This window comes from Poecilia reticulata, linkage group LG15 (assembly GCF_000633615.1).
Source record: "Poecilia reticulata strain Guanapo linkage group LG15, Guppy_female_1.0+MT, whole genome shotgun sequence".
NCBI classification, from domain to species: domain Eukaryota; kingdom Metazoa; phylum Chordata; class Actinopteri; order Cyprinodontiformes; family Poeciliidae; genus Poecilia; species Poecilia reticulata.
Window position 1 is genome coordinate 13701132 of NC_024345.1, and position 11997 is coordinate 13713128.

General features: G+C 40.3%; 1 protein-coding gene across 3 annotated transcripts in view; it reads left to right on the forward strand.

Annotated features, from left to right (window-relative positions):
* Window positions 1-11980, forward strand: part of slka (STE20-like kinase a) — a 23330-nt gene extending 11350 nt beyond the window's left edge. The window contains exons 9-19 of one of the 3 annotated variants that reach the window (XM_008429363.2): window positions 142-1347; window positions 1427-1557; window positions 2187-2310; window positions 2568-2747; window positions 4458-4550; window positions 7889-8018; window positions 8683-8807; window positions 8881-9075; window positions 9240-9365; window positions 10193-10306; window positions 10395-11980. In XM_008429363.2, the coding sequence (XP_008427585.1) occupies window positions 142-1347; window positions 1427-1557; window positions 2187-2310; window positions 2568-2747; window positions 4458-4550; window positions 7889-8018; window positions 8683-8807; window positions 8881-9075; window positions 9240-9365; window positions 10193-10306; window positions 10395-10541 (2571 nt within the window). In that variant the 3' untranslated portion in view covers window positions 10542-11980. Of the gene's footprint in view, window positions 1-141; window positions 1348-1426; window positions 1558-2186; window positions 2311-2567; window positions 2748-4457; window positions 4551-6176; window positions 6249-7888; window positions 8019-8682; window positions 8808-8880; window positions 9076-9239; window positions 9366-10192; window positions 10307-10394 lie in introns of all 3 variants that reach the window. The other 2 variants (XM_008429364.2, XM_008429365.2) reach the window with 2 other exon arrangements.
* The last annotated feature ends 17 nt before the right edge of the window (window positions 11981-11997 follow it).

An 11997-nucleotide genomic window follows, 5' to 3' on the forward strand; every position in this document is an offset into this window, starting at 1 on the left:
ATATATATATATATATATATATATAGCAATTATTGTTTAAAATAATTTTCTAGCAAATGTAAAATTATTTAATTTATTTATTTTATTAGTTTAAAAGTAAATCACAACAATTTTAAAGCCATTTGTTTTTCTACCCATCAGACAGTGCCTGGGCACAAAAGAGCACCATCAGATGTCAGCATGGCCAGTTCAGAGGAAGACAAAGTCCCACCTACTCCCTCCAACCTGGAATCTGTTACAGAAAAAACTGAAGCTGAGCCTGTGGAAGACCGGAGCAGCGATAAGCTCTCGGACGAAGGACTCGGAACAAGCGAAGTGGACAAGATGGAGGACGAGAAGCTCAATGAAGTTTCTGCCAGCAACGAGGACCTGACCCCTGCACCAACGGAGACAAGCAAAGACCTGACTTCACAGGATTCTGCAAAGGTTCAACTAGATGTTGATCAAACTGAAGAGATCTCTGGTGAGGCGGCAGTGTCAAAGCCAGATGAAGCTGTGGATTCCCAAAAACCTCCCTCAGAAGTTGAAGAAGCTGAGGAACTGAAGGAGACATCGGAGAAAATGGACATGGAGGAGGAAACTACCGAAGACAAAATGAAGCTATATGAAGATGAACAGCAGCCAGGTGAAGGCAGTGCTGCAGATTCAGTTGAATCACAAGAAATCCCTGAAGGTACAACAGCAGATGAAGTAGCAGTGGGTGAGGAAGAAAGCAAAGATTTAAAGGAGGAGATCGCCGAACACATGAAAGTAACAGAAGACGAAATCAAAAACATCGCCGATGAGACTGTTGAAAATGTTGATACTAATAATTCACAGTCAAATTTAATAGACACAAAGATAAATGGAGACATGGACAGCAGGTCTAGGGTAGAGGAGTCTTCCTCTGAGGCTGTTTTAGAAAACAGAAGCACCGAAAATCAATCAGAGGAGACAAAAGACGAAGTCCCCGAAGAGTCCGAGCCGCCAAAACAAGAAAATGAGAGCAAAGTGGAGGAAGAACTCGAGGAACAAGCACCAAGTGAATCTAATCAAGTCGGCGACGACGTCAAAGTCACATCAGAAATTTCTGAAGTTATCTCTCAGGATGTCTCGGTTAAGAAAGATGGAGAAATGGGTACTCAGGCAGATGAGGTCACCTCACAAGACTGCGTCTCTGTCCAGGAGAGTGAAACCGACTCAGAAAGCAGGATGGAGCACGGAAGCCCTGCTGTGACCAAGTCAGATGTGGAGAAGGACTCTGACTCAGGAAGCAGCTCTGCTGCCGATAGCAACAGCCTCGACCTTAATCTGTCCATCTCCAGCTTCCTGTCCAAGAGCAAAGAAGGAGGCTCTATATCTATGCAGGTAAAGCTAAACGCTCCTCAGCCCCTTTTGCCAAGTAATTATTTGCCTTGATGTAAATCCACCTCAATTATTTTGGAAGGAGTCAAAACGTCAAAAGAAGACTCTGAAGAAGACACGGAAGTTCTTGGTAGATGGTGTGGAGGTCAGCGTGACAACGTCAAAGATAGTGACGGATAACGACGCCAAAAGTGAGGAGATGAGGTTCCTGAGGTACGGCCCGATACACTGTTCAGTCTAAAATTAGGACGTGACCCGTTTAACGTCCCCGCCTGCCTTAAATAGCTCTCATTCATTTTGCAACTCCCACAACGTTTTACAAATTTCAGATGGGTTATCTGCCATGATTCATGCTGTGTTATGGCACATTCATCTCTAATTTTGCAATTTAAAGATAAAACACCTTGTGTTTTATCTTTATATGTATATAAAGATAAAACAAGGTCTGACTGTTTAGTATCTTTTCCTGTAAACGTTTTACATTTTGTCACAAATAATATGAAAACGAAAGTATTATTTCAGTCTGGTTTTATAAGATAAAGCAAAACAAAGTACTAGGGAAACAATGTAAACAAGTCTCAGCATTTTTAAACATTTAAATTTTAATAATTTAGCAAAATCAAAAATGTCCAAAAAATGATTTTCTAAAACAGAACATTTTATCAAATTGATTTATTGCCCACTCCTATGATCAGATCATAAACTAAAAACTACCCAAAAAACAAAAGAAGGGGGGAAAAGAAAATATTTTAATGTATAAATATACAATTTGCAAATGAATCAGTTTGTTTCGTGTTCGCTGTTGTGTTGATCTGATAAGTCATTTTGTGCGGCTTCTTCAGGCGGCAAGAGCTGAGAGAGCTTCGCCTCCTTCAGAAAGAGGAGCAAAGGGCCCAGCAGGAGCTGAGCAACAAGCTGCAGCAGCAGAGAGAACAAATCTACCGGCGCTTTGAACAGGAAACTACTGTGAGTCACTTTGTTTCTAACGCAAGTGGTGTAATGTTTCTTTTTCCTTCTTTTTTTTTTTTTCCTTCGCTTTTTGGCAAACTCCTCAGAAATGAGCGTTGACATGACTGGTAATCTGTGGCATCTAGAATGATAAAACTCTGAAGATGTTATTGTCTGTTCATTAGTCAGCAAACTGTCAAAGGCTTTCGCACTGGATTTTTAAAAATGCCTGTATAGAAATTTCTACGGTTACCTCGTCCTGTTTCGTTTGACAGGCGAAGAAACGTCAGTATGACCAAGAGGTGGAGAACCTTGAGAAGAAGCAGAAGCAGACTATCGAGCGGCTGGAACAGGATCACACCAGCCGGCTCCGAGACGAAGCCAAGCGCATCAAAGCGGACCAGGACAAAGAGCTGTCCAAGTTCCAGAACATGCTGAAGAACAGGAAGAAGGAGGTACGGACCTGCACGGCGGTTTGCTCGGCTCATTTCTGGCGTCTGCATGTCACGCGGAGCTTTTTAATGTTCCTTGTTGAACAACTTAACTGCGGCTTGGTTTGTTTCGTTGCGCCAATCCTGTGGGAGTGCTGTGGCCAGCTGTTCTGTTGGTGTAGTGCTCTGTTGGTGTAGTGTGCAGACGATCGCTACAGACCAGCTCTAGCTTTTCCCCTAAATGCTCCTTAATCCATTTTTTTCATATCGGTCTTAACCTGTGTTAAGGTTTCTGCTGCTTCTCTACTCTCCGGTTTCCTCCTGAGAGCTGAATCCTCCGGAGTGTTTGTCTTTTAAAAACCTTTTAATGGAGTTCAGTCTTGCTGTCGTGTCCCATATTTTCTGTCCTTGCCTCTTCAGCGGGATCTGCTTGCTTTGCAGAGTGCTTTAGATGTTTTGAACATTTGCTGCTTTTTCTTTCTTAGTGCAGTTAAGTTGTTTGGCTTCTGTTCTGCTGCTTCTCCTTTTTTTTTCCTTTTAATTTTAACGAAAAATATCTCAGCTGTATCCTTAATATGTTTGTAGTTTTGTTTTTAAAATGTTTTTGTTGTTTAGACATGTAATTCAACTGTATATTGAACTAACCATGTTTGTTCTATGAATGTGTGAGTTTGTACTGGTTATGGGATGATCAATGTTATATCTAAAGGTGCTGGGTGTCTTTGGGTTAAGTAATCCTTGCCTTGCATCAGAGTAACTGATATGGAATCCAATAAAATCTATGATATCTTATTAACATGTTTCAACAAATTCTTAGTCATATTTCAACAGAAATTGTGTTTGGTGATAGAAATGAGTTTAATACAGTTGATATAAAAAGTGCACACTCTCCTGTTAAAATGACATTGTGACAATAATTCATGATTTTTTTCAGTATTTTAAACTGCTCAATTGGGAAAAGTCATACGTTTTTGTTTGGATTCAATCAATCAAACTTTATTTAAAGAGCCCTTATATATAGTCATATACAACACAAACTCTAAAACAAAAAGACAGACATTTAACTACTACAGTTGGACAGATTTAAATGAGCAGAATATTTGTCACGTATCCAAACTGCTAAAACAAGGAATAATTTGCGGTGTTGGCATCAACGAAGTATTATTTTAAGGGTGTGTAATTTCCCCTTAAAGAAATTAGTTTTTCTAGTTGAAATTAACAAGATTTATACTAAAGATTTATGTTCCAGCATTTTAAAAGGTGAGTGTGCACTTTAAAGATGCACTGTTCATGCATTTTTGCATGAAGTTAGCACAACTTGTATTTAGTTTTAAAAAAACAAACTTGTTTCGAAGCTAAATAATCTCTACTCCATGTCAGTTACTCTTTTCCTTTAATCTCGTCGGTCAGGACATTCAAACCTGTGGCTGTGGTGGAGTTAATCAAACGCAAACACAATGAAGCTTTTCTGGGACTAACACCTTCTGGCATGCATCAGTTAAACTCCTGGCGTGTACATATTGCAGTTCAGTCTTAAATTTTCCAGAAATGATTTAATAAACGTCCAAAAAGATGAGGCGGAGGGGGGAAATTAGCATGATGGCGGTAAATCTCTCGGTGGCTGGATGCTGTAACTCTTCTGTCAAAGACGGAGCCGTGCATGTCTCCCCCTGGTTGTTGGGCAGCTTTGTCAGATTTTAAGAACAATACGGCATCAACTAGTTTCTGCTGTAGGCCGTTCAGGAGGTCGGACAGTCACCCAAACACATGAGAAAAGAGCTCATGAAACGCATAAGAGAGGAACTGGCGCTCCTCCAGACTGCAGAGGTAAATCATTGCCGTCTCTGTTTTTTATTCTTTTGACTTAATGTGCACAAGCAATATGTCTGTATTTCCTGTTTGTCTAGCTTTTTAGGTTTTAATTGGATTCTGGCCACATTTATTGGCAGCACCTGGTGAAGATGTATGAAAAGCCTTAAAGAAAACAACAACAGACTTGCAGTGGTATAATCTCACTCTGAAACATTTAAATGTAACTGAAGCATATATTTTTATTTTTTTTAAGTTAAATAAAACTTTCAGAGTTCATAAAAGTTTGTTTATTGGGGATGTAAATTTTGACACGACACAGTCAGGGATTACCAGGCTGGACGAGGTTCCACATTTATTTCTCCGCCACACACAGCGATTAATGATCCATGACATGGACAAATAAACAAAAAGCGGACTTTAAGGGCTGACCTGTAAGCATCAAAGGGTTTTACAGAGTTTGACAGCAGGAGTCCCAATAATTTTCAGTTGTGGTTGAATATATAACAAATATTTTGCCTCCTAAATAAAAATTCTCAGCTTAAATAAAAATAGCTATTTTAGTTGTTTTTCCACATCTTTAGCAAAGGTGTCAACAAATGTGACTCACTCTGTACATTCCCCATTTCTAGAGTTCTAACTCTTTAACCATTAAAGTTTCCTTTATCTAGTGTAACTCATTTGGAGGTGAACAGATTTGATCGAATTCAGTGGTTATTGTAACATAAAAAATTGTGCAGTCATTTTATATCTGAATAGTTTTTGTGCTTACTCTACTGAGTACTGAATTGCGGTGTCGGTGCTTTCATTCAGCTTTATGTGGAAACGTGTTTCCATGACTCCACAGGCTGTTTAGTAATGTTGATCCTGATTTTCTGCTTTAATCTATGTAAATCAGAAGGAAAATCATTGATCTTTATATTTAGTCCATTAAAATGCACGATAAAAGTATGAACATGACAACTTATCATTTGCAGCTTTAAGTGCATTTGACCTTTATTTTATTTATTTACATTTTTTTGTCATTTGCAACTTACTTTTGCGTTTGATATCTGGTAGCCATTTTAGTTTTGCTGTGGTTTTTCATAAAATGTTCTATTAAAAATAGTCAAGAAGTAACCACATGAACTTCCTGCAGTATTGTTGGATATTTGTCCTGCTTCTGCCATTTCACACATTACAGTTAGAAGAGGAGATCATTTACGTCTTACTTGATAGATAATTGAAGAGTTTCTAGCAGGAAACATCTGAACTGAAAACCGTTTCCAAACGTCGTCTTCCAAAGCAAACTTCCGATTATGACGCTCGATTAGCCGGCGGCGTTAAAAAAGCTGCTCCTTTGCACGCCGGGTTCACATAAGATGCTGAATTTATTATCCGCTTTAAAGCATGCCATTATGAGAAGTGCTTTAATAACTAATTAATTGGCTTCCTCCTAACATTTACCGGAGCAGTTCCCCACGCATTAAGCTGACTGACATCCCCAAAGTGGAAGACCCACGTCTTGCATAACTCTGGAAGAACTGGTGCGAGTGTGTGTGTGTGTGTGAGAGAGAGAGGGAGAAAGAGAGAACTCCTCAGCCCGCTGTGTGTGCCGTCTGTCCGTGTGATCAAGGCGAGTGCGCTGTGTGCTCTCCTCCGCAGGCAGTGGCCCAGGTTATGATACAGTCTTTTCAGTTATCCTCATGCGCACTCTTCAACGCTCAGATGCAGGATGTAAGTGCCCCCACCTCCTCCACCCACCCACCCACCCTGCTTTCTCTCGGTCTCTGGCCCATACTTAGATGTGTGTGAAGTTCAGTGACAGGATCGCTTGTGCTGCTTCACTTGTACTTTGAGAACTACACATGTAAGCATGGGCGGCGTTGGGCTTGTAGTTCTTTGATGTTTTGTTTTTTTGAGTGTTGCCATCACTGTATTTGTGCAGTGGTCTTTCTTCCTCTCCTGCTCAGTATTTTTTTCCTCCACCAGTTCACAAATGTTCTACATCTGGTTTGTGTAACGTACGTGGCATTAATATCGTGTGCATAAAACTGGATGGTGTTTGTCTTAATATGCTGGTAATGCAGGTTTTGAGATCTTCTGACTGAGTATACATTTTTGCACCTGAGGAGCAGTTATACTGAAGCTGCCTAAACGGCGCCTGAGAGTCATTTGTTCAATGATTTAAAGCAGCGTAAAGGGTTACTCTGAAATAACAGAAAGATGTTTACCAAGTTGCCTTGTTCTGTACCAAAAGCTTGTCTTTGAGAGCAAACAATGTTATGATGAAGCAGAGTGAAAGAATTCAAAAGCACAGATGCACCAATCAGAGATTATTTTTTTTTGCCAATTTCTGTTCACAGATTTTGTTTTTATGATCTTATTTATAATCTAATCTTTATCTGCAAACTCAGATTTTAGTCAATGATAATTTGTCCTGAGGAATTATTTTGTGTGGCTCAATGTAAAGATCAACAGTTTGAACAATCAAATGTTTATTGTAATAAAGATACGTGGAAATACAGTCAATTTTCACCAAATATTTTGACAAGAAATATCTATAACTAATTTCTCTAAAATAATTAGTTTCCGAATTACTTTAGATTCTTTCATTTATTTATTTATATTTTTGCACACGTCAGAATGTCACAATTTTTACTGTCCAATTTGATATTTTGCCTCTGATTTGCTGTTGTGCTTCCTTTGACTTTATTTTGAAACACTAATCCAGCACTGAGGTTAGTTTAGTCTTCCTTGGTTATGATCAGCTTCCAGAAAAAAAAGATTGTTGCTACCTGTTAGCTTTAACTTAGGGTGTGTTTACAGGGCGGAGAAAATATAACATTTTTAGTTTCAAAGTGAAATCAGTCATTTCTGTTTCCCAGCTGATTTCCTTCCATTACTCAAAAGCTTATAACTACACAGTGTCTCGTTAGAATGATTATGTCAGTCTCGGTTAAATGCTCATCTGTACGATAAAAGTTTATCACATGGAATCATAAGTAGGTAATGAAGCTAGAAACTGCAAATTTGCAAGCGCATACTACAAATCAGAAATGCCAAATTTTCCAACGGTTCAAATCCGTTGCTTTCTCCTGCTGTCTGAGACGGTCACCTGATGTAATCAGCCTCAGTTGAAGGGTGTGTGCTGGCATCAGTGCAAGTGTTTTCCTCTGAGCCTCTTTTTTTCCCCGTCTCCTCTCTTCAGACCCGCTGATGATGTTGGACTGAGTTTGAAGTGGATGTTCTATGATTAGATTTGATGAGGCTTGGACCTGTATGTGTCGTGTGACATTTCATTGCATTTCGTCGTTCCTGGCTCTTTGCTGTCCCTCTTTGTGGCCTCTCCTCACTGCGGCTGCTCTTCTCCTCAGGAGCAGGAGTTCCTGCAGAAGCAGCAGCAGGAGCTGGACGGCGCCTTGAAGAAAATCATCCAGCAGCACAAACTAGAAATAGCCACCATCGAGAGGGACTGCCTCAACCACAAACAGCAGCTGCTGAGAGGTAAGGAAGCCGAGGAGGAGCCATGAAACGCTGTTTTTTTTTTCTCCTAGGTTTTTCAGAACGCCTTCACCGTCTTCTGCTTCCAGAGATTATGCTGTGTTTCTCTTTTCTGACACACTTTTCCATTTATGCTACATTTGATTGCAGCTTGCAGCAAGAGAAACAATTGAGTTCTGTCTGTTATCTCAGCAAAAAGAAAATCCTTGAAAAGTTTCAGTCATTCCACTGAAAAGATGAAACTCATGTGATGTGTGGCTTTGTTCCACACAGTGATGAACTTTATAGTTCATTTGTATGATCCCACAGCCATGAAACCTAAAATTAAATTTCTATGAGAACTATATAGTATTAAAAAAATAACTTCAATTAAAAAAAAAAAAAAAAAAAAAAGGCCTTTATGTGATCCAGAGATCCCCAAACATCAGTCTGCTCAGATGTCTGGTGATGAACATAAACTTGGTTTCACAACACATGGTTTGGCCACTTTTGCATGATTTACTGTGTCACTGCAGCATGGCATGCCTCAGGTCAACATAAACAAAGACGACAATCAATCAGACGTGCTGCACACGGTCCAACTCGCTTTAGTTTTCCTCCTGCCCAGCATGTTTGCTAACCAGAACACGTCCGCAGCCCTGCCTTCACATTCTGGTGTGTTCCGCAGCACGAGAGGCAGCAATGTGGGAGCTGGAGGAGCGCCACCTGCAGGAGAAGCACCAGCTGCTCAAGCAGCAGCTGAAAGACCAGTACTTCATGCAGAGACATCAGCTGCTGAAGCGACATGAAAAAGTAACGGATTAGAGAAGCAGATGCAGGTTTTCGTCGAACATACTAGATTTGTAAAAGTTTGCGTTTGTGGTAGGAAATGGAGCAGATGCAGCGCTACAACCAGCGGTTGATAGAGGAGCTGAAGAACAAACAGAATCAAGAGAGGGTCCGCCTGCCCAAAATCCAACGCAGCGACGCAAAGACCCGCATGGCCATGTTCAAGAAGAGCCTCCGCATCACCGTTGTCGCGGCCATGACGCCAGACCAAGAGAGGGAACGCATAAAGCAGGTGCAGAGTCACACTCCCATCTTTCACCTAAGAAGAAGTATTTTGGTTTCTCCCCCCCCCCTTTTTTTCTTTGTATCCACACTAGCTCACCTCCATATTTGTTTTTGCTTTTAACAAACATTCGTTTTAAATAAAGCCGTGCGATTCTTCTGCTCTCCGTCTAGTTTGCCGCGCAGGAGGAGAAGAGGCAGAAGAACGAGAGACTCCATCAGCACCAGAAACACGAGAACCAGATGAGGGATCTGCAGCTGCAGTGCGACTCCAACATCCGCGAGCTGCAGCAGCTGCAGGTCACACTGACACTTACACTCACCGACACGTCACTCTGAAGCAAATAGAAACCCAACACTAAAAGTCTGCCCTGTCAGTTGGTTGTTGGTTGTAGCAATACTTATTGGAAATTAATTGCATACAATTGGAAGTGTTTATTTCCTCCCTAAATTATATAACATATACAAAAAATGCATTGTCGAGTTGAGGATGTGTTCATGAAAACCGGTCTTTAAAGCCCCGTTCTCTGCTGCAGTGCCCCCTGCTGGACAACTTGTGTTAACTAGCACCGTCTGGCTTTAGCTGTTTAGTGTTTTAAAGTCCAAAAATTAGAGACTCGTGTGGTTTCTCACCATACCTTTCTATTCTACATTTCTATTTCAAGTTTTGTTGATACATTACTTTGAAAAATATATGTTTAAGAGCTTGTTCCAAACAGTTTGAATTTGAATCCAGAATCAAGACGTTTTCTTTGTTTCCTGTAAAGTGTTTTTTGGAGATGTGTGGTTTATTTCTGACAAGGCTGCACTTGTACAGGGAAAATAAACAGGCATAAAAGCGTAGCATTACATTAAGCATGCTTTTAAAAAAAATTATGAAAAGGTTTTACTAAAGATGTTTTTATTTTGAGATTATTTTTTTCTCTCTGATTTTTACATTAAAATCAATTGATTACTATTACTGCGGACGAATAGGAAAACTGACTTTCTACGCTAGTGGCACAGAGAGTAGTACATACAACAGTTTAAAAGCAGAGCAGAGAGTTGTTTGGATATGAGTGCATAAAAAAACCCAGAGTTCAGCACCGATTCATGGTGATAACATCGTTCTCTTGCCTCGTTTTCAGAACGAGAAATGCCACCTGCTCATTGAACACGAGACCCAAAAGCTGAAGGAGCTGGATGAGGAGCACAGCCAGGAGATAAAAGACTGGAGAGAGAAGCTGAGACCTAGGAAGAAGGTATGCTCTTCGGTCATAAAGTCGCTCACGGGAGGTTTCTTTCAGCAGGATTTGCATTTTACGGCTGCTTTTCACTGCTTCCCTGCAGGCGCTAGAGGAGGAATTCACGAGGAAGCTCCAGGAGCAAGAAGTCTTCTTCAAGATGAGCGGGGAATCCGAATGCCTTAACCCCACCACCCAAAGCCGGGTGTCCAAATTCTACCCCATCCCAAACCTGCAAAACTCAGGTTTATAGCCTCATATTTATGTTCCTCAAACTAAACTCCAGTCAAACTTTTATCTACTCCTCCCCACCCCGTATCCCTGATGGGAGTTGTTTTTTTTGTTGTTGTTCTTTTTGTCTCCGATAAACATTGAAATGTAATTTGTGCTTTGATTCTACAGTCAGTGAGCTTGATGTGCCTACACAGCGTTCCCTCACCTAAAAGCATTTTCTCAGCCTGCTGGGAAATATCTAAGTAATATGCACTTTTTTGAGCATGAGAAGATTTCCAAGGTTTGCGGTTGTTAGCTAAGATCAGCCATGCTTGTCAGATTATTATAAGCACAGCCTGCAACAGCATAAATAATCTCCAGTGCCTCACACACACACGCACACACACACCCCCACGTACGCGCACACACACACACACACATCCCCTCCCCGCCCCATTTCTGACATTGTTACCGCTCGCAGTAAATAAACGAAACCCTTGAATGTTTTGCACTTAAACAAAGCGGTTGTCCCTGTTGCACTTCACATTAGCTGGTGATCAAATCCATTTGGGGGGAAAAAATAAAAAATATGTGGCTGCATGTAAAGTAGATCTGGGAGAAGAAAAGAGGAGTGTATTTACTGTGCATACTGCATCTAATGTTATCACAGGGCATCAAAAAAAAAAAAGCTGTCATAAAGCTGTATCCAAAAAAAGTAGAACGTACCGTGTTCGTGTGACTACAGAATAATCAAAAACTGTGCTTACCAGCAGCATTTCTGTCCACCAGAGACAAATTGATGTATTTATTTACCACACTGTTACTCTCCCTCGCCCCAAAGTGCTGTAAACACCGCCGTCCTGTTCGAAGAATATAAATAAGGTCACGTATTTGGAGCAGCGTTCGCACAAACAGATGGTTTGTTGTAAACTTTGAATTGTAGAGGAATGTAACTGCACTGGTTCGCCACTTGAGTTAAAGAATATTCATGAAGGTTCAGAGACTTGATCCTTTGCCTCACAGAAGCCTATCGAAACTCCAGATGACTGTAATGTTTCAGAGTTTTTTTCAGTTTAGTTACTGCGCTCGATTTTATTTAGATTTTTTTGCATCGTTTTAGTTTTCTAACGCTTCTTTACCTTTGATGCTGTCGTTGCTTATCAGAGTACCTGTTACTGTATGAATGTCAGCGTCTGAAGCTTTCAGCTGTGTGTTACATCATCATATTAATTTGTTGCTGCTCTGTGGTATATTTTCTATAAGATGACTTGAACATCATTTTTTATGAATGCTGGATTTTTCTTAGTTCTTAGATATTTTTTTTTTTTACATTTTTCTTCTGTTGCATCGTTTTCAAGCGTCGCTCTCCCATCATGAATATTCCTGTTATATGCATTTTTGATGTCAGATCTAATGTATTTAATGCATCTTTATAAAAAGCCCATTTTCTTTTCTTGTAAATAAAACCTTGACTGTTTATTTGGAGACTTGACTGA